Genomic DNA, 20,570 nt, shown 5'->3' with positions numbered 1-20,570 from the left:
TCTTTCATTTGTGAGACAGCAACTGAGTGAGTGAGGACATTCAGGATATTGGTGGAAAGTGGGAATTTGTTGCAATGTGGAGTTGAAGTGATTTAAGTAAAGTGTGCTGAGCAGGGAGCCGAGTGAAGGGTTATGTGAGTTTTTGTTTTAAACTGCTCATTTCTTTCAGCCTCCAACATTGTATTTCCAATGCTGTCCATCAGTGGGAGTGGTGAATCAGCAACTGGTATCGTTAGAAGCCTTATGATTTTCAGTACTGCAGGTATAGCATTGTCTCATCAGCTTTGTAAAGGTTACTGGCAGCAGCGGGAGGCGTGGGCTGTATTCACTAGAAATGATTAAGCAGTTAGATAACACATGTACAAGAGGGCAGGGTGGGACTTGTCTTTCTATTTGCAGAAGGTGGGAGGTTCTGGTGCTGCGGTCCATTGCAAACACAACTGCGGTAAATCATAGAATCACTACAGTGTGGAAGCAGGCCACTCATCCCATCAAGTCTACACTGACCCATCCGACGAGCATGCCACCCAGACCCACCCTATCTAGTTGTTTCTATGGTGGGTGAGACTAGGTCACAAGATTAGGAGGAGTAGGTTTAAGACAGAGGAGAAGGAACTGCTTTTCCCAGAGAGTGGTGAATCATTGGAATTCTCTGCCCAAGGAAGCAGTAGAAGCAGCCATATTCAAGACATAGTTCGATGGGATTTTGTATGGTAGGTGAATTTAGAATAGTCAGGATAATGCAGGTAAGAGGAGCTGAGACGATGGATAGATGAGCCATGATATTAATGAATGGTGGAGTAGCTCGATGGACCAAATGGCCTACTCCTGCTTCTATTACTGGGAATGTATGAACATGCATTTTTTATGGCCAATCCGTATCAAGGCAGGTGAGCAATGTAGTGATGTGGAAATGAACATCAGAGAATGATAGAAAGGGACACGGATAGTAAATGTCCCAGTCCAAAGATGTGCAGGTCAGGTCAAATGACCATGCTAAATTGTCCATAGTGTTAGGTTCATTAATCAGAAAGAAATGGGTCTGGGAGGGTTACTCTTCAGGTGTCGGTGCGGACTTGTTGGGCCGAAGGGCCTGTTTCCACACTGTAGGGAATCTAACCTAATCAATCAAAACTGGATTCTACAGAACACAAGAATTGAAACTGAAGACTGTATGGCTGAATGTGTGCTGCAATGTAACACAACTGAATGAATTGGCTGCACACATTGAAGAGAATAATTATGATCTGAGACTCCTTACAGGGACATGGCTTCAGGATGACAAGGATTGGATCTAAATATTGAGGGGGTACATGGCATTCAAGTTGAATAAGAAGCGAGGTAAAGGTCGAGGGTTGGCACTGCTAATCAAAGCACTAATAACATGGTACTCTGGTGTCAGCTCCGATTTCAGGTCCTGATTTCTCTGTCCTCTTCTCCCTGTTCCCAGAGAAAGATGTTGTCTGTTCTCAGCTCAGCTGGCTTTCTGCTGAAACTTTGAGCCCCTTTTACACCTTCCAGAGCAATAAAACATTCAGTCGATCAAGGCCCAATCCACAATATTCTCAGCCTGAGAACCATTCAGACTGAGAGAATCATCGGAGCAGGGAATAAAACAAGAAAAATGAAACAAAATGAGACATAAATGCACATTTGGTGCTTAAAGTGTGTTCATTAGATAGTAAACCAGAATTAGGGGTGTCCCAGGATTCTTATCGTCCCCTACTAGAGGAATTCTCTCTCCCTAACAATATTTACATCAACAGAAATAAAGCATCTGTTATCAAATAGACATAGAGATATACAGCACGGAAATAGACTTTTTGATCCAACACATCCATGCTGATAAGATGTCCTATATAAATCTAGTGTCCCATTTGCCAGCATTTGGCCCATATCCCTCCAAACCTTTCCTATTCACACACCCATCCAGATGCCTTTTAAATGTTGTAATTGTACCAGCCTCCACCACTTCCTCTAGCCTATTTACCCTATCCATGCCCCTCATGATTTTATAAATGTCCATAAGATCACCCCTCAGCCTCTGACACTCCAGGGAAGCAGCCCCATCCTATTCAGGCTCTCCTTATACCACAAACCCTCCAACCCTGGCGACATCCTTATCAATCTTTTCTGCACACTTTCAAGTTTCATAACATCGTTCCTATCCTACAGTAGGGAGACCAGAATCGAATGCAAGAATCGAAAAGTGGGTGAACCAATGTCTTGTACAGCTACAACATGACCTCCCAACTCCTGTCCCAATGCATTCAATGAGTCAAATGGCCTCTTTCTGCACTGCAGCGATTTAATGATTTGATTTTGTATCAGAGTCAATTTCAGTCACTATCTCTGGTTTATGGTGTGTCAGGGTGGGATCGCTGGTACCAAAATTGCTTGCAATAATCCAAGCGTAGCCTAACCAATGTCTTCTACAGTCGCAACATGACCTCCCGACTCCTGCACTCAGTGCACTGACCAATAACGGCAAGCATATCAAACACCTTCTTCACTATTCTGTCTATGTGCGACTCCCCTTTCAAGGAACTATGAACTTACCATCGAGTCATACAGCATAGTCATGGACCTTTGGTCCAACCAGTCCATGCCAACCATAATCCCAAACTAAATCAGTCTCTCCTGCCTGCTGTTGGCCTGTATCCCTCCAAACTTTTCCTATTCATGTACTAAAACAAATGTCTTTTTATTGTACCCGCATCCACCGCTTCCTGAGGAGGTTCATTCCACACATCAATCACCCTCTGTGTAAAATTAGTATTTGAATGGCCAGGATGAAGTTGAATTGAAATGGTTCATTAAAATAAACAGCTTCTACCAAACCCCCGTGTTTTAAAAAATTCTCAAGGTCAAGGACCAGGCTCGCAGGAAAGTAGTCTGACACAGAACAAACAGCCAAGAGGCGAGTCTGCTAGAATATAAGTGTTTTATTCCCCGCAGCGTCGCCACAACCAGGTCTCGTACTTACAACGGGTCTGGTTTATACTCACTCTACGTGTTACCGGAACTGGGAGCCGTCAGTTCTCGTAGAGCGGTTGCCAACAACCCACGCTCGGCGGTTAAACGCAACCCCGGAGCAGACTCTACCGAACTGGAGACTTTTCCAGCTGATATACTCTTTTCCAGATATAAACATTCATGTGAACAGCAGAGCAAGGCTAAAAAACACATTCCATTCTGGTTACATACAGATAAGAAGATTCACACGGGAAGGTGTATAATAAGATTCACACGGGACTAAGCGACACCTTCCATTTTCGGTTAGATTCACACATGTATTGGGACACAATTTTAACCCTTTCACCACATTCCACTGCTTGGCCCAATACATGTGTTGCATTATGATTCACACATGTATTGGGACATAATTTTACACCACATTCCACTGCTTGGCCCAATACATGTGTTACATTATGCCCATATGTATTCTTTCTAACAAGCGCCTACGTACACGCCAAATATACAAGCAAGTCAGGACATTACAGCATGTTAAAATCACCAGGACCGCTACCAGGATCGACAAGGGTGGGAACAGGAATGTCCCCGCAGTGGAGGACATACCACTCAATATGTCCCACCAATGATGAGCTGACTCCACGTCCACTACACGGGCAGCATGTACTACCTCCTGTCCATGTATAAAGGTAGACACCGTAACCTTGGTGACATTGGTTTGATGCTTTCGTAATATCTGCTTAAGCTCCTCGGATCGGTCCAATGCTCGCTTAAACCGATCCAGGGAAATGTTCCAAGGATTCATCAGCACTTTCCACTGCACCTTGGTAAAGTGGCGAGCACTGCTATAAGTGGTCAACAAATAGGTGTGATTCTGCCAGTGCCACTGATAGACATTTGAGAGGCATCCCGAGAACGGTGCTGAGGGAAGCATAGGATGTGGATTATTGGTAGCCACATTCCACTGCTTGGCCCAATACATGTGTTGCATTATGATTCACACATGTATTGGGACATAATTTTACACCACACCCCGACAGCAGGTATGGTAGCAACTCCAACTCTGGAATCTCTCAAATCGATATTTCCATGGAGTGGAGGGGGGAGTAAAGTGTTGGATTCACAGAGGTGGGAGTTTTCTGAGAGTGCAAAGCTAAAATTAAACCCTGTGCTTTGCTTGAACTCAAACTGCATTGACGTGGAGGAGAGCGAAAGGAGTTTGCAAAGTGTCCTCCCCTCCCTCCCCCATTGTGGACGTCTCAACGTGGAGGTAGCCCTGTCAATTTCAGAGTGAAACTCCCTCCCTCTGGGCAACATCTGGGAGCATAGCAATGTTTCCCCTTTCTATTCCTCATCCTGGGAGGAGGAGAGAGAGAGGCGTGGGTGGGGGGGTTGTGTTGGGTGGAGACTGTTCACTTGTAGCAACTGGAGTGACTCCATGGAGGGAGCAGGCTCTCCAAAGGTGCTCAGATGCTCTCTGTCCCTCTCAAAGACATTTTCCTTGTGTATTCCCTCGGTTTGGCACGTATAGAGTTTGTACCCTGGAAAAGGTTACTTCTTTCCTCATGTTCAAAATTATAAGGGTAGTTTCTCATGGAACTGAGCAGTATTTAAGGGATTGGCACATTGATTTCAAATGTAGACATCTGTTGCTTCATATGGTGTATATCTGATATTATTGGCTGTTATAAAAACTTTGTGGCTATGATTTTTCACCTTCTAATGCAGTAATAGAGTTACATTCTATATTGCTTGTCTCTTTTGTATTTACGATGACAGCAGGAAGTCATTCAGTAACTTCACTGGCTTTCTTTTCCCAAGCAGTCTTGACATTTCATTATCATATTCGTGATTCAGCTCCATTTCCAGCACCTTTGTCGACAGCTTGTTCCAGGTTATTGCGATCTAAATTAAGTTTTCCTCCAAACATACTGAAGGCTATCTTGTTGCATGAGGGTTTTCTGCGTCCTGCATAATATATGGTCAGCACTCATCTGGCAATATATAGGAATTGCCACCAATGTTGTGTTCATTTAACAGTACTGACAGTGATCACTCAATTTGTGATTTGTTTTTGGAGGAAGACATGCAGAAAGAAATCTGAAAACAAATGATACATCATCTTCTGACAGAGCCACTTGAATCATTGGGGCTTGAATATCAGCAGCCATTCAATTCAAGAAGAAATGTTTGCTTTTGTCTATGTGAGAGATTTTGAACACTGGTATGGCAGGAATAATATTGAGACACCCGAGTGAGGGAGATTCAATCCGCTGTCTGTGAAAAATGCTCAAACAATTTACTCAGCTTGGGGGATCAAAATCTCACCCCTCACAGTGGGGAGAGACTATGTATCCATTCTGTTTTGAATTTCAAACCCAGCGCGACACAAAGAATGCTCCCCTCATGGGGAAACCATGGAAATGTTGGGACTTTGGGAAAATCCAAGTGAGACACCCGAGTGAGGGAGATCCAGTGCGCTGACTGTGGAAAGTGCTTCATACCATTTACTCAGCTTGGAGGATCAAAATCTTACCACTCACGGTGGGGAGAGACTGTGTACCCTTTCTGTTTGTAATTTGAAACACAGAGTGACACAAGGAAAGCTTCCCCCCATGTGGAAATGTTGGTACTGTGGGGGAAGATTCCCTTTCCTATCGATGCTGGAAACCGACAGACGCATCCACATGGAGGAAAGGGGAAAGGCTGTTCACCCGCTCCGTATGCGGACAGGGATTTAGTGAGATGGGCCATCTGTAGAAGCACCAGCGGGTTCATGTGGAAGAGAAGCCGTTCAAGTGCTCCATGTGCGGGAGGGAGTTCACTCCATCATCTACACTGCTGGCCCACCAGCAGGTTCAAACCGGGGAGAGGCCATTCACTTGCTCTCCATGCGGGAAGAGTTTCACCCGCTCCTCCCACCTGCAGAGACATCAGTGAGTTCACGTGCCATTGCAGGGGGATTGAAGGAGCTTCAGCCGAGTGCCATTATCGACTGGACTAATAACCCAGTTCTGGGGACTCCCGGGTTTGAATAGCAGATGGTGGAATTGGAATTCAGTCAGAAATCTGGATTTTAGGACCTCATGATGAGAAAAACATCCCTATCTGATTCACTCATGTTTTAGGGAAGGAAACTGCTGTTGTTGGAAAGGATTCACTCAGTCGTCCCAGCTGCATCCTTTACTTGGTCTGGTCTACACGTGACTCCAGATCCACAGCAGTGTGGTTGATGCTTGAAAGCCCCTCGGCAAATGAGCAGGGAGAATCTTACTTGGATACAGGGTATGGGTTGCAATTGCTGAGTGAAGCAATACTACCTCCAGGTTAAGGCTGTTCCAAGGATCCAATTACAAAGGGACAACTCAGCTGACCAACAGTGAAGAACGTGGGGTGCAGGGGAGTGTGTACGCTTTGACCTTGAGCTGTTAAAAATGCAAATAAGCTACTCTTTCTATGCCTTTTTGCTGGGGAGATCTGAAGCTGTAACTAAGTGGGTCACAATAAAAGTTAGGCAGCATCTGAGGAGCAGGAAAATCGACGTTCCAGGCAAAAGCCAATCATCAGGAATCTGATTCCTGATGAAGGGCTTTTGCCCAAAATGTCGATTTTCATGCTCCTCAGATGCTGCCTGACTTGCTGTGCTTTTCTAGCACCACTCTAATCCAAACTCTGATCTCTAGCATCTGCAATCCTCACTTTTGCCACAATAAAGGTTACCTGAACTTACCGAAGGACTCAGACATGGAAGGCTATGAGATCCAACAGGTTTTTCTTTGAAAGCTGCTCGTTTCTTTCAAACTCCAGTGCGAGGTTTCTTATGCCATATATTAGAAGGAGCAGTCAATGTGTAGCTCGTATTATTCGAAATTGTTCATTTTTCAGGACTGCAGGTTCATCATTTCCTCAGCATTGTAAAGTTTACTGGCACCAGTGGGAGGTGTGGGCTGTTTTCATTAGAAACAAAGTTAAAAATCACACAATACCAAGTTATAGTCCAACAGGTTTATTTGGAAGTACTAGCTTTTGGAGTGCTGCTCCTTCATTGGGTAGCTGTGAAGCAGGATCATAAGACACAGTATTTGTAGCTAAAGGACATTGAATGATATATTGAACAAACCTAGATTGCTTTGAAGTGTTTCATCTTTAGAATAAGTTTCAGATTTCAGTTCATTAACATATAAATCCCAGCACTTTTTTTAAGTCACAGTCTCGAGATAACTGAAGGTTTTATAAAAAGAGGTGACATCTCAGCTCAGACAATGCATGAAAGGTGTAAGGTTTGAGCCTGTCTTGAGCCAGACTGGTTCTATTTCCAAAGTAGGAAGTTATAAAATATTACATGGAGTGATTGCCTGCAGATTGTGCACTTTTTGAGCAAAATAGAATGTATCTACAAATATAATTCTGCAAATGCAAATTCACCCCATAGTCTTATGTCTTTCTTTCCTGCACAGGTCCTCCAACCAACACTATACACCAGATATATTGATGATCTTTCTTCCTCTGGACCCATGGCGAGGAGTCACTGAACTAATGACACTGATATTAACAAGTTTCATCCCACCATCACACTCACCACTCCTTAGTATCTGTCTCATTTTTGGACACATGCGTCTCGATAGAAATAGAATCAGTCTGACGTAACATTGGGACACAGACAGACTTTAACTTAACACCTTCAATGCATTATCTGATTGAGATGACACCTATTGTTAAAACCTATCTTGAGAACATAACTTTTAAAAAGTTTTGGGATTTACATACGAAGGAATCGAAAGTAACATGGTCATTCTAAAAGATGATAGAGGTAAGCTAAATTTGTTTAATATTACATTCCATGACTCTGCAATCCTGTTGCTAAAGAGTCTGTGTATTATGATTCTGCTCCACAACCACCCGATGAAGAAGCAGCGCTTCGAAAGCTAGTGATTCCAAATAAATTGGAAATCAATAAATAAACGGTTGGACTATAACTTGGCATTGTGTGGTTTTTAACTTTGAAAATCTGTCAGTAATAACCAGCATCTCCATACTGCCCATGCTACTCGATGTCAGCAACTTCGCGTGTTGGTCATGCGACACGGGGAAACGCCCCACGATCTTGTTTTGGTGAACCAATGGGACGCTCTGGAGGACCGGATGGGGACTGGGCCTCCTGCCAATCACAGCAAACCTATAGACTGGATGCGGAAGTAGGACCATGTGCTTCTGAGGTTGGTGCTGCTCCTCTCTCTGAATTAAGATTGAGCTTCAGCCCAGACTGCAACTTTCTTCCTCTGTCTAACATCTGTGAGTACAGTGTTCTCTTTTCTCACCCCATTTTCCATTCCGGGGTTCAGCTGTTGACTTGCAGACATTGAAGCGAAATGGAGTGAATCCAGGGAGGGGACAGATTCTGGGAAAGTTAGTTCAGTTCTGTGTCTCAATTGAAAAACACAGGGTAAATGCAGGAACCTTTTATCAGAAATGATGTGTAGATGTACAGATGTAGATGTCATTCTACACCAGTCAGTGCCAGTTGTCAGACAGATGCAGCAAGCAAGGCAAGTGGTGTATTAGGAGGAGGAATTGAGCTGAGAGGTGGGGATGCCTTCCTGCAGTTAGGGCGACATTGAATACGTCCAAGGCTGAGTTCATCTGATTTTTGAACAACAAAGAAGTGGATGGTTATGGGGGAAGGCAAAAAAATGGTTTTAAGACCAGTATAGATTGGTTACAGAAACAGACCCTTCAGTCCAACTAGTCCATGATGATCAATTATCATAATCTCGTCCTATTTGCCAGCACTTGGTCAATATCCCTTTAAACCCTTCCTATTTATAGACCAATCCAGACACCTTTTAAATGCTGTAATTATACCAGCCTCCACCACTTCCTCTGGCTGGTCATTCCATACACGCACTACTCTCCTGTGAAAAAGCTCCCCTTCGGTCCCTATTATGTCTTTCCCCTTCACCCTAAACTTTTAGTTCTGGACTCCCCACCTCACAGAGAAGACATTGTCTATTTGCCCTATCCATGCCCTTCTGTAAGGTCACCCCTCAGCCTCTGACACTCCAAGGAAAACACCCTTAGCCTGTTTAGCCTCACCCAAGAGCTCAAATCTATCAAACCTGGTAACATCCCGGTGAATCTTTTCTGAACCCTTTCAAGTTTCACAACATCCTTCTGATGGCAAGAAGACCAGAGTTGCATGCAATATTTCAAATGTGGCCTTACCAATGTCCTGTACAGATGCAACATCACCTCCCAACTCCATTACTCAATGCTCTAACCAATAAAGGACAGCATACCAAATACTGCCTTCACTATCCTATCTATCTGCGACTTTACCTTCAAGGAACTATGAACTGCACTCCAAGGTTTCTTTGTTCAGCAACATTCCCCAGGACCTCACCATAAAGTGTATAAGTCTGCACTGATTTGTTTTTCCAAAATGTAGCACCTCGCATTTATCTGAATTCAACTTCATCATTCATGTACTTATCCTAATGTCTTTTAAATGTTCTAACTGTACCTGTGTCCACCCCTTCGTCTGGACATGCATTTCACACACAAACCACTTTGTGTTTTTAAAAATCAGTGCCCGTTATGCCTTTTTAAAATCTTTCTCCGCTCACCTTCAAATTTGCTGCCTAATCTTGAACCCCCACCAAGGGAAAAGATATCTGCCATTTACCTTATCTATACCCCTCATGATTTTATAATCCTCGATAAGGTCACCTCTCAACCTCCTCTGCTCCAGTGGAAATATTTCCAGCCTATCCACCTAGATGTAGGTATCTTCATATCCACTTATGTTGGTGCAGGCTCGACAGGCTAAACAGTCTGTTCCTGCTCCCAATTCTTTCTCTGTGTCCAGAAAAGCAAGAGACCATAAAACACAGGAGAATAAATTAGGTGTCTCAGCCCATTGGGGCTGCTCTGCCATTAAATCATGGCTGGTAAGTTTCTCAATCCCATTCTCCCACTTCCTCCCCGTAACCCTCGATTTCCCCCTTGATACTCAAGAACCTATCTACCTCCGTCTTAAATATACTCAGTGACTAGCGTCCACAGCCTTCTGTAGCAGTCACTTCCACATGTTCACCACTCTCTGGCTGAAACGATTTCTCTTTATCTTTGTTCTAAAAGGTTTTCCTTTTATTCTAATGCTGTGCCCTCAGGTGCTAGTCTCTCCTACCAATGGAACCATTTTCCCCATGTGCATTCTGTCCAGGCCATTCAGTGTTCTGTCCGTTTCAACTAGATTCCACCCCCTGCCCCCCCTCCCGAGTGTGGGCCTGTTGATCAGCATGAACCAGACCCTTCAGGTTGAGGTACAGCAGGAATTACGTTCAGCAAAGTCAGAATGGAGGGAGTGTGTGTTGGATGGAGATTTTTCAGCTTTTCGGGGCTGAGAGAGGAAAGAAAGTTCAATATAAATTAGAATTGATAGGATGGGCTGATGGGCCAAGGAGTGGTAGAATGAGTTTAATTTAGATAAATATGAGGTGTTGCATTTTGTAAGGCAAATCAGGGCAGGACTTACACAGTTAATGGGGAATGTTGCTAAACAAAGAGACCTTGCAGGTTCTAGTTCCTTGAAAGTGGAATTGCAGGGAGACAGGATAGTGAAGAAAGCATTTGGTACGCTCTCCTTTACTGGCCAGAGCATTGAATATAGGAGGTGGGAGGTCATTGTCATGGCTGCACAGGACATTGGTTAGGCCACTTTTGGAATAGTGTGTGCAGTTCTGGGCCCCCTCCTATGGAACAATGTTGTGAAACTTGAAAGAGTTCAGGAAAAATTTACAAGGATGTTGGCAGAGCTGGAGGGTTAGAGCTATAGGGAGATGCTGAATAGACCAGGGATAATTTCTCTGCAGCATCGGAGGCTGAGGGGTGACCTTACAGAATTTTATAAGGGGTATGGATAGGGTGAATAGCCAAAATCTTTTCCCCATGGCAGGCGAATCCAAAACTGGAAGGCATAGGTTTCATTTGAGAGGGGAAAGATTTAAAATGGACCTGAGGGGCAACTTTTTCACACAGAGGGTAGTGCATGTTTGGAATGAGCTGCCAGAGGAAGTGGTGGACGCTGCTACAATTACAACATTTAAAAGGCATCTGGATGGGTACATGAATAAGAAGGGTTTAGAGGGATACGGGCCAAATGCTGGCAAATGGGACTAGATTAATTTAGGATATCTGGCCGGCATGGATGAGTTGGACTGAGGGCTCAGTTTCTGTGCTGTATGACTCTAATCATCTTCCGTGAAAGCAGAAGTGTGATTGTGAAGACTGAACTTTGAGAGCAGCTTTCAAAAATGTTTTGCCTTTACTGGAAGCAGAAGAAGTTACAATGAAATCTTTCAATTGTGAGAAAGCAACTGAGTACATGGGTACGTCTAGGATTTCGGTGGAAAGTGGGAATTCATTGCACTGTGGGGATGAAGTGGTTTAAGGTTTACCAGCAGTAAGTAAAGTGGGCTGAGCGGGGAGCCTAGTGAAGGGTTAGGTGGATTTTTGAGTTAAACTGCTCATTTCATTCAGCCTTCAACATTGTATTTCCAATGCTGTGCATCAGAAGGAGCGGTGAATCAGTAACTGGTATCGTTAGAAGCCTTACGGGTTTCAGTACTGCAGGTATTGCATTGTTTCATCAGCATTGTATTGCTCTTTGGAGGGTTGGTGTGGACTTGTTGGGCCGAAGGGCCTGTTTCCACATTGTAAGTAATCTAATCTAATCATTACTGGCAGCAGTGAGAGGTGTGGGCGATATTCACTAGAAATGATAAAGCAGTTAAATAATAGACATACGAGAGGGCAGAATGGGACTTGTCTTTTAATTTGCAGAAGCTGGGAGGTTCTGGGAGCTGTGATCCAAGGCAAAAATAAGTGCGGTAAATCATAGAAGTCCTACAGTGTGGAAGTAGGCTGTTCAGCCCCTCAAGTCCACGTTGGTCCCTCCGAAATGCTTCCCCCTCATCCCGCCCCCACCCCACCATCACCACCACCAACCAATCCAGTAATTTCTGCTGGTGGGTGAGATTAGGACTAGAGGTCATGGCCTCGAGATTAGAGGGAATCGGTTTAAGACACAGATGAGGAGGAACTCCTTTTCCCGGAAAGTAGTGACTCCATGAAATTCTCTGCCTATGGAACCTGTGGAGACAGCTTCACTAAGAATGTTCAAGACACAGTTGAGTAAGTATTTGCATGGTGGGGAATGAAGGGTAGTTGGGATAATGCAGGTAGGAGGAGCTGAGACAATGGATAGATCAGTTATGATCTTAATGAATGACACAGCAGGCTTGACAGGCCGAATGGCCTACTCCTGCTTCAATTACTATGAAACTATAACCCTGCATTTCCCATGGCTAACCCAGCTAACCTGCACATCCCTGGGCAATTTAGCATGGCCAGTCCAAATCAAGGCAGGTGAACAATGTTGTGATGTGAAAATGAACATCAGAGTATGATAGAAAGGGACGAGGAGAGTAAATGTCCCAGCAATCAAAGCTGGATTCTAAAGATCACAAAAATTGTAACTGGAGACTGTGTGTCTGAAGGTGTGCTGCATCATAACAAAAGTGAATGAATAGACTGCACACATCGAACAGAATGATTCTGATCTGAGACTCCTTACAGAGACATGGCTTCAGGGTGCCAAGGATTGGATCCTGAATATTGAAGGGGTACGTGGCATTCTAGTCAAATGAGAAACTAGGTAAAGGTAGAGGCACTGCCAATCAAAGCACTGATCACAGGGTAGTCTGGTGTCAGTTCAGATTTCAGGTCCTGATTTCTCTGCCGTCTGTTGATCTCCCTGTTTCCACAGAGTAAAATGTCAGTCTGTTCTCAGCTCTGCAGGAAGCCTTGACCCCCCCCCCCCCCTCCCCCCCCACCTTTTACACCTTCCGGAACAATAAAACATTCAGTCAATCAAGGCCCAACTCACAATCTCCCAGCCTGTCAACCATCCAGACAGAGAGAATCATCGTAGCAGGGAATAAAACAAGAAAAATGAAACCAAATTGAGAATAAATAGGTGCTTGTACTTAATGTTTGCTCGTTAGGTCGTAAACCAGAAATCGGTGTCTCCCAGGGTTCTTATAGTGCCCTAATTGAGGAATTCTCGCTCCCTTACATCTATGCCAGGTGCTGGCAGGTGGGACTAGATTGTGTTGGGATGTCTAGTCGGCATGGACAGATTGGACCGAAGGGTCTGTTTCCATGCTGTACATCTCTATGACTCTAAGTATTACCACCCAGGCATGATTGATAAAAATATTTGCATCAACAGAAATAAAGCATCTGTAGTCAAATAGACATAGAGACATACAGCACGGAAATAGACTGCGATCCAACACATCCTTGCAGACAAGGTATCCTATGTAAATTTAGGTCCATTTGCCAGCATTTGGCCTTTATCCCTCCAAACCCTTCCTATTCACATACCCATCTGGATGCCTTTTAAATGTAATTGTACTGACCACTTCCTCTGGCAGCTCAGTGCATAAACGCACCACCCTCTGTGTGAAAACATTGACCCTTAGGTCACTTTTAAATCTTTCCCCTCCCACCCTAAACCTATGACCTCTGGTTTTGGACACCCCCACCCTGGGGAAGTATGCTTCCCTATTTATTCTATTCATGCCCCTCATGATTTTATAAACATTGACAAGGTTATCCCTCGGCCTCTGATGCACCAAGGAAACAGCCTCTCTTTATACCACAAGCCCTCCAACCTTGGCGACATCCTTATCAATCTGTCCTGCATCCTTTCAAGTTTCACAACATCCTTCCAAGTTTCACAACATCCTTCCAAGTTTCACAACATCCTTCCTACCCTGTAGCAGGGAGACCAGAATCAAATGCAATATTCCAAAAGTAGCCTAACCAATGTCCTGTACAGCTGCATCATGACCTCCCAATTCCTAGACCCGATGCATTCAATGGACCAAATAGCCTTTTTGTGCACTGCAGGGGTTTTATGATTTTATTCTGTGACCCAGTCAATTTTAGTCATTATCTCTAGTGCATGGCATGTCAGGGTGGGATCACTGGTACCAGAATTGCATGCAATACTACAAAAGTGGCCTAACCAATGTCCTGTGAAGTGTACCAAACACCACCTTCACTGACCTGTCTACCTGTGACTCCACTTTCAAGAACTGAAAGCCTGCCATAGAGTCATACAGCATGGAAACAGACCTTCAGTCCAACCAGTCCATTCCAACCATAATCCCACATTAAATCAGTCTCTCCTGCCTGCTCTTGGACTGTATCCCTCTAAACCTTTCCTATTCATGTACTGAAACAAATGTCTTTTAATTCTACCGGCATCCACCACTTTCTCAGGAAGTTCATTCCACACATGAACCACCCTCTGTGTAAAATTAGTATTTGAGTAGCAAGGATGAAAAGGTTCAGAAAAGCTTTACAAGGAAGTTTCCAGGGTTGGAGGGTTTGAGCTACAGGGAGCGGCTGAATAGATTGGGCTGTTTTCCCTGGAGTGTTGGAGGCTGAGGGGTGATCTTACTGTAAATTCATGAGAGGCATGGATAGGGTAAATAGACAAGGTCTCTTTCCTGGCGTAGGGGAGTCCAGACGTAGAGGCAAGAGGTTGAGAATGAGAGTGGAACGATGTAAAGTTCCATGTGGAGGGTGGTGCATGTATTGAATGAGCTGTCAGAGGAAGTGGTGGAGGCTGGTACAATGACAACATTTACAAGGCCTCTGGATGGGTGTTTGAATAGGAAAGGTCAAGAGAGAGATGGGCTGGTAAATGCAGCTAGATAAATTTTGGATATCTGGTCAGCATGGGCAAGTTGGACCGAAGGGTCTGTTTCCATTTTTTTTTTCTCTTTTATTTTAATTTAACCCCCACACTACCACCTAAGTGCGGTAAAGGGTCTGTTTCCATGCTGTACATCTCCATGACATTGAGGTTGAATAAGTCCTGATCTGATTTGCATTTCCAAAATGCAGCACCTCGCATTTATCTGAATTAAACTCCATCTGCCACTCCTCAGCCCAAGATCCTATTTTAATAAGAGGCAACCTTCTTCGCTGTCCACTGAATCTCCAATTTTGGTGTCATCTGCAAACTTATTAACTATACCTGCTATGTTCACACCCAAATCATTTATATAAATGACAAAAAGTCGTGGATTCAGCATCGATCGTTGTGGCACCACTGGTCACAGGCTCCAGATTGAAAAGGAACTCTCCACCACCATCCTCTTTCTTTTACCTTCAAGCCAGTTCAGTATCCGGTTGACTAGTTCTCCCTGTATTTCATAAGATCTTACCTTGCTAATGAGTCTTCCATGAGGAACTTTGTTTGATTGATTTACCAAGCACAAAGCCATGCTGACTATCCCTAATTAGTCCTTGCCTTTCCAAATACATGTAAATCCTGTTTCTCAGGATTCCCTCCAACAACTTGCCTATCACTGATGTCCGGCTCGCTGGTCTATAGTTCCCTGGCTTTTCCTTACCACCGTTCTTAAATAGTGGCACCACGTTAGCCACTCCAGTCTTCCGACACCTCACCTGTGACTATCGATGATACAAATATCTCAGCAAGGAGCCCAAGAGTCACTTGCCTAGCTTCTGAGGATTTATCCACTTTTATGTGTTTCAAGACATCCAGCTCTACCTCCTCTGTAATGTGGACATTTTTCAAGACGTCACCATCTATGTCCCCACATTCTATATCTTCCATGTCCTCCTTCACAGTAAACACTGATGCAAAATATTCATTTAGTATTTCCCTCATCTACTCCAGCTCCACACATCGGCTGCCTTGTTGATCTTTGAGGGGCCCTATTCTCTCCCAATTACCCTTTTGTCCTTAATTTATAAAAACCCTTCTAATTCTCCTTAACCCTATTTGCCAAAACTATCTCATGTCCCTTTTTGCCTCCTGATTTCACTCTTAAGCATACTCCTACCACCTTTATACTCTTCTAAGGAGTCATTCGATTTGTTCTGTCCATACTTGTCATATGCTTCCTTCTTGTTGTTAGCCAGCTCCTCAATTTCTCTAGTCATCCAGCATTCCCTGCACCTACCAGCCTTTTCTTTCACCCTAACAGGAACATACTGTCTCTGGACTCTTATTATCTCATATCTGAAGGCTTCCCATTTTTCAGCCATCCCTTTACCCGTGAACATCTGCCTCCCAATCAACGTTTGAAAGTTTTTGCCTAATACCATCAAAATTAGCCTTCCTCCAATTTAGAACTTCAACTTTTAGATCCGGTCTGTCCCTTTCCCAAAGTGGTCCAGCACTGACACCTCAGTCACCTTCCCTGCCTTATTTCCTAAAAGTAGGTCAGGTTTTGCAACTTCTCTAGTAGGAACATTCACATACTGCCTCAGAAAATTGTTTTGTCCACGCTTAACAAATTCCTCTTGATCTAAACCCTGAACGCTAGCAGTCCTAGTCAATGTTTGGAAAGTTAAAATCCCCTACCATAACCATCCTATTATTCTTACAGATAACTGAAATCTCCTTACAAATTTGTATCTCAATTTCTTGCTGATTATTAGAGGTTTATATTACAATCCCAATAAGGTGATCATCCCTTTCTTATTTCTCAATTCCACCCAAATAATTCCCCTGGATGTATTCCCAGGAATATCCTCCCTAAGTACAGCTGTAATACTATCCCTTATCAAAACACCACTCCCCACCTCTCTTGTCCCCCCTGTATCTTTCCTATGGCATTTGTATCCTGGAACATTGAGCTGTCCATCCCTGAGCCACATTTCTGTAATTGCTATGATGTCCCAGTCCCATGTTTCTGACCATGAACCCTGATTTCATCTGCCTTCCCTGTTAGGTCTCTTGCTTTGATGTAAATGCAGTATAACTTCAGTCCTTCGTTGTTCTCTGCATTATTCCTTCCTGCCCTGACTGTTTGATTCACTCCCTTTCCCAACTGTACGAATCTCGGGTTAATCTCTTTCCTCACTATTTCCCTGGGACCTATCCCCCACCTTACTCATTCAGCAACTTTCCTGGCTTTCTTTTTGCAAGCAGTCTTGACAGTTTATTTTCATATCTTGATCCAGCACCTTTGTAGGCAGCTTGTTCCAGGTCATTGTCCCCTAAATGAAGTTTTCCTCCATACACACTTAAGGCTATCTGGCTGCATGAGGGTTTTCAGGTTTCTGTGACCTGGATAATGTGATCAGCAGGCACCTGGCAATCTACAGGAATTGCCATCAATGTATCTTTACTTAACTGTACTGACCGTGATCACTTATTTTGTGAGTTTATTTTTGCAGGAAGACATGGGGAAAGAAATTTGAAAGCAATTGATACATCAACTTCTGGCAGAGCTCATTGATTCATTGGGACTTGAATATCAGCAGCCATTCAAGTTGAGAGGAAATGTTTGCTTTGGTCTGCTTGAGAGGTTTTGGACACGAGTGTGGCAGGAAGAAAACTAAGTGAGGGAGATTCAGTGTGCTGACTGTGAAAAAGTGCTTCAAACCATTTCCTCAGCTTGGGGGAATCAAAATCACACCCCTCACGGTGGGGACAGACTGTGTACCCGTTCTGTTTGTAATTTCAAACCCAGAGTGACACAAGGAACACTCTCCCCATGGGGAAGCCGTGGAAATGTGGGGACTGTGGGAAAGGATTCCCTTCCCCCTCAGTGCTGGAAATTCACAGACGCGTTCACACCGGGGAGAAGCCGTTCATCTGCTCAGTGTGTGGGAAGGGATTCGCAAATTCTTCCAACCTGCGGGCGCACCAGTGGGTCCACACGGGAGAGAAGCCGTTCACGTGCTTGGTGTGCGGGCAGGGGTTCACGCATTCATCTGCACTGCTGACCCACCAGCGGGTCCACACTGGGGAGAGGCCGTTCGGTTGCTCAGAGTGCGGGAAGGCTTTCCGTCGTGTGAGCAACTTGAGGAAGCATGAACGGCTCCACACGGGGGAGAGGCCGTTCACCTGCCGAGAGTGTGGGAAGGGATTCATTGATTCTTCCAGCCTGCTGAACCACCAGCGGATCCACACAGGGGAAAGACCATTCACCTGCTCTGTGTGTGGGAAAGGATTCAATCATTTGAGCAATTTGCGGCAGCATAAGCGGGTCCACACAGGGGAGAGGCCATTCACCTGCCCTGAGTGTGGGAAGGGATTTACCAATTCTTCCAACCTGCTGACCCACCAGCGGATCCATACTGGGGAGAGGCCATTCACCTGCTCCAAGTGCAGGAAGGGCTTCACCTGCTCCTCCTACCTCCAGAGACATCGAGTTCACGTGCCATCACAGAGAAATTGAAGGAGTGACGGATAAGTACCATTTTCGACTAGACAATCAACCCAGTTCTGGGGTCTCCCAGGTTTGAATCCCACCATGGTAGATGGCGCAATTGAAATCTGGAGTTCAGAATCAAATGATGAAACCATTTTCAGGGGAAGAAAACTCCCATCTTATTCACTCAAGTCCTTTTTAGAGAATGAAGCTACCTTTGCAGGAAAGGATTCACTGTCATCCCAGTTGCATCCTTTACCCGGTCTGTCCTACCCGTGACTCCAGACCCACAGCAGTGTGGTTGACTCATGATTGCACCTCCCTCCTGCAAATGAGCTGGAGAAACTAACTTGTATACAGAGTGTAGGCTGAAACTGCTGAGTGAGGCAATACTTCCTCCAGGTGAAGGCTGTTCCAAGGATCCAGTTACAAAGGGATAATTTGGTGCTGACCAATAGTAAAGAAAGTGGGGGATGGGGAGTGTGTGCGCTTTGACCTTGAACTGTTTTTTTAAAAAACGCTACTTTTCGTGCACCTTTTTTCTGGGAAAAATTGAAACTGTAATGAAGCAGGGTTGCAATAAAGGTTACCAGAATTCACCGTCAGACTCAGACTCTCATTGAAAGCTGAGAGATTCAACAAGTTTTTGTTTTAAAGCTACTCATTTCTTTCAACCTCCAGCACTAAGTTTCCAATGTCCTGGATCAGAAGTGAACGAGTGGCAGAATTGTGAGAAATTATAAATTTTTCAGGAGTTCGGGTTCATTGTTTCATCAGCATTGTAAGGGTTACTGGCAGCAGTGGGAGATGTGGGCTGTATTCACTAGAAACAAAGATTAAAAGTCTCACAACACCAGGTTATAGTTCAACAGGTTTATTTGGAAGTACCGGCTTTTGGAGCACCGCTCCTTCATCGGGTAGCTGTGGAGCAGGATCATAAGACAGAATTAAAATTAAAACTGTTAAGTTTTTCATCTCTGCAGGTACTGCATCATTTCATCAGCATTGTAAAGGTTACTGCCTGCAGCAGAAAGTGTGGGCTGTGTTCACGAGAAACAAAGGTAAAAATCAGACAAACGTATTGGAACATAACCTGGTATTATTTGGAAGGACGAGCTTTCGAAGTGCTGCTCCTTCATCAGGTAGCTGTGGAGCAGGATCACAAGACATTGTAATTTTTTGGGACAAATTCTGTGTCATACAACTGAATTGAACAAATCTAGATTGCTGTCAAGTCTTTCAGCTTTTAGAATGGGTTGCAGGTTTCAGTTCATTAATATGTAAATCCCAGAACTACTTATAAGGAACGTTCTCGATGTAATTTGAAGGTGACATTTCAGCTCAGACAATGTATTTAAGGTGTGAGGTTAGAGCCTGCCTGTTTCCTAATGTTGAGTCAGACTGGTTCTACTTCCAAATAAAAAATGGATTGACTGCCTGCAGATTGTGCGCTTTGAGCAAAATTGAATGTATCTGCTATCTCACACCTCCGCACACACATGGGTGCTGGGGAAAAAAATGTGAGCGGATTTTAAAAAAAAGTTTAACCAAGAGATTTAGTTACCTCAGTAAAAAAAAAATACCAGGAGATTGGAATCTCCTCCGTTGAGGACTGACTCTCAGCTGGCTGGCTACAGCCAGCATACTGTGAGCAGGAGAAGAAGAGGAGAGGCATTCAAAGTTTGGGAGAAGATTTGTAGCTCGGGTGCTCGTTGTTGTGGTTCTGTTCGCCGAGCTGGGAAGTTGTGTTGCAGACGTTTCGTCCCCTATCCAGGTGACATCCTCAGTGCTTGAGAGCCTCCTGTGAAGCGCTTCTATGATGTTTCCTCCGGCATTTATAGTGATTTGTATCTGTCCACTGCAGCGGACAGCTGGAACTGACAACCGGAAGCGGAAAATACAAACCACTATAAATGCCGGAGGAAAGATCACAGAAGCACTCCACAGGAGGCTCCCAAGCACTGAGGATGTCACGTAGACAGGGGACGAAACGGCTGCAACACAAATTCCCAGCTCGGCGAACAGAACCACAACGAGGGAAGGCATTTTGACCTCAGAATTATTTTTTTCAGTTCTAGCTCAAAGGTAGAAGACAGTGGTGGAGGGGTGCTTTTCAGACAGGAGGCCTATGACCAGTGTGTGCCACGAGGATCGGTGCTGGGTCCATTACTTTTCATCATTTATATAAGTGATTTGGCTATGAACATAGGTGGAGTAAGTTTGCAGAGGACACCAAAATTGGAGGTATAGTGGACAGCGAAGAAGTTTACTTCTGATTAAAACAGGATCTCGATGAGATGGGCCAATGGGCTGTGGAGTGGCAGATGG

The 20,570-nt window shown here is 44.4% G+C and overlaps 2 protein-coding genes across 3 annotated transcripts in view; one reads left to right on the top strand and one right to left on the bottom strand.

The window, feature by feature from the left end:
- Nucleotides 1–20,570, bottom strand: part of LOC148143355 (uncharacterized) — a 352,041-nt gene that overhangs the window by 257,955 nt on the left and 73,516 nt on the right. The window lies entirely within an intron of this gene.
- LOC148143357 (uncharacterized) lies at nucleotides 8,073–18,269 on the top strand. The gene is made up of 2 exons (XM_087974141.1): nucleotides 8,073–8,265; nucleotides 17,263–18,269. Exon 2 carries the CDS (start codon nucleotides 17,583–17,585, stop codon nucleotides 18,267–18,269), a length of 687 nt encoding a protein of 228 aa, XP_087830267.1. The 5' UTR covers nucleotides 8,073–8,265; nucleotides 17,263–17,582.

The sequence above is a fragment of the Chiloscyllium plagiosum genome, unplaced genomic scaffold (genome assembly GCF_037043375.1).
Source record: "Chiloscyllium plagiosum isolate Xiang-an unplaced genomic scaffold, Cpla_swu_hap1 HiC_scaffold_27, whole genome shotgun sequence".
NCBI lineage: Eukaryota > Metazoa > Chordata > Chondrichthyes > Orectolobiformes > Hemiscylliidae > Chiloscyllium > Chiloscyllium plagiosum.
This window is presented reverse-complemented; position numbering and strand designations above follow the sequence as displayed.

Excerpts from the sequence above, each read along its gene's own strand:
- LOC148143357 (XM_087974141.1), top strand. The coding sequence starts at position 17,583 with ATGGGGAAGCCGTGGAAATGTGGGGACTGTGGGAAAGGATTCCCTTCC.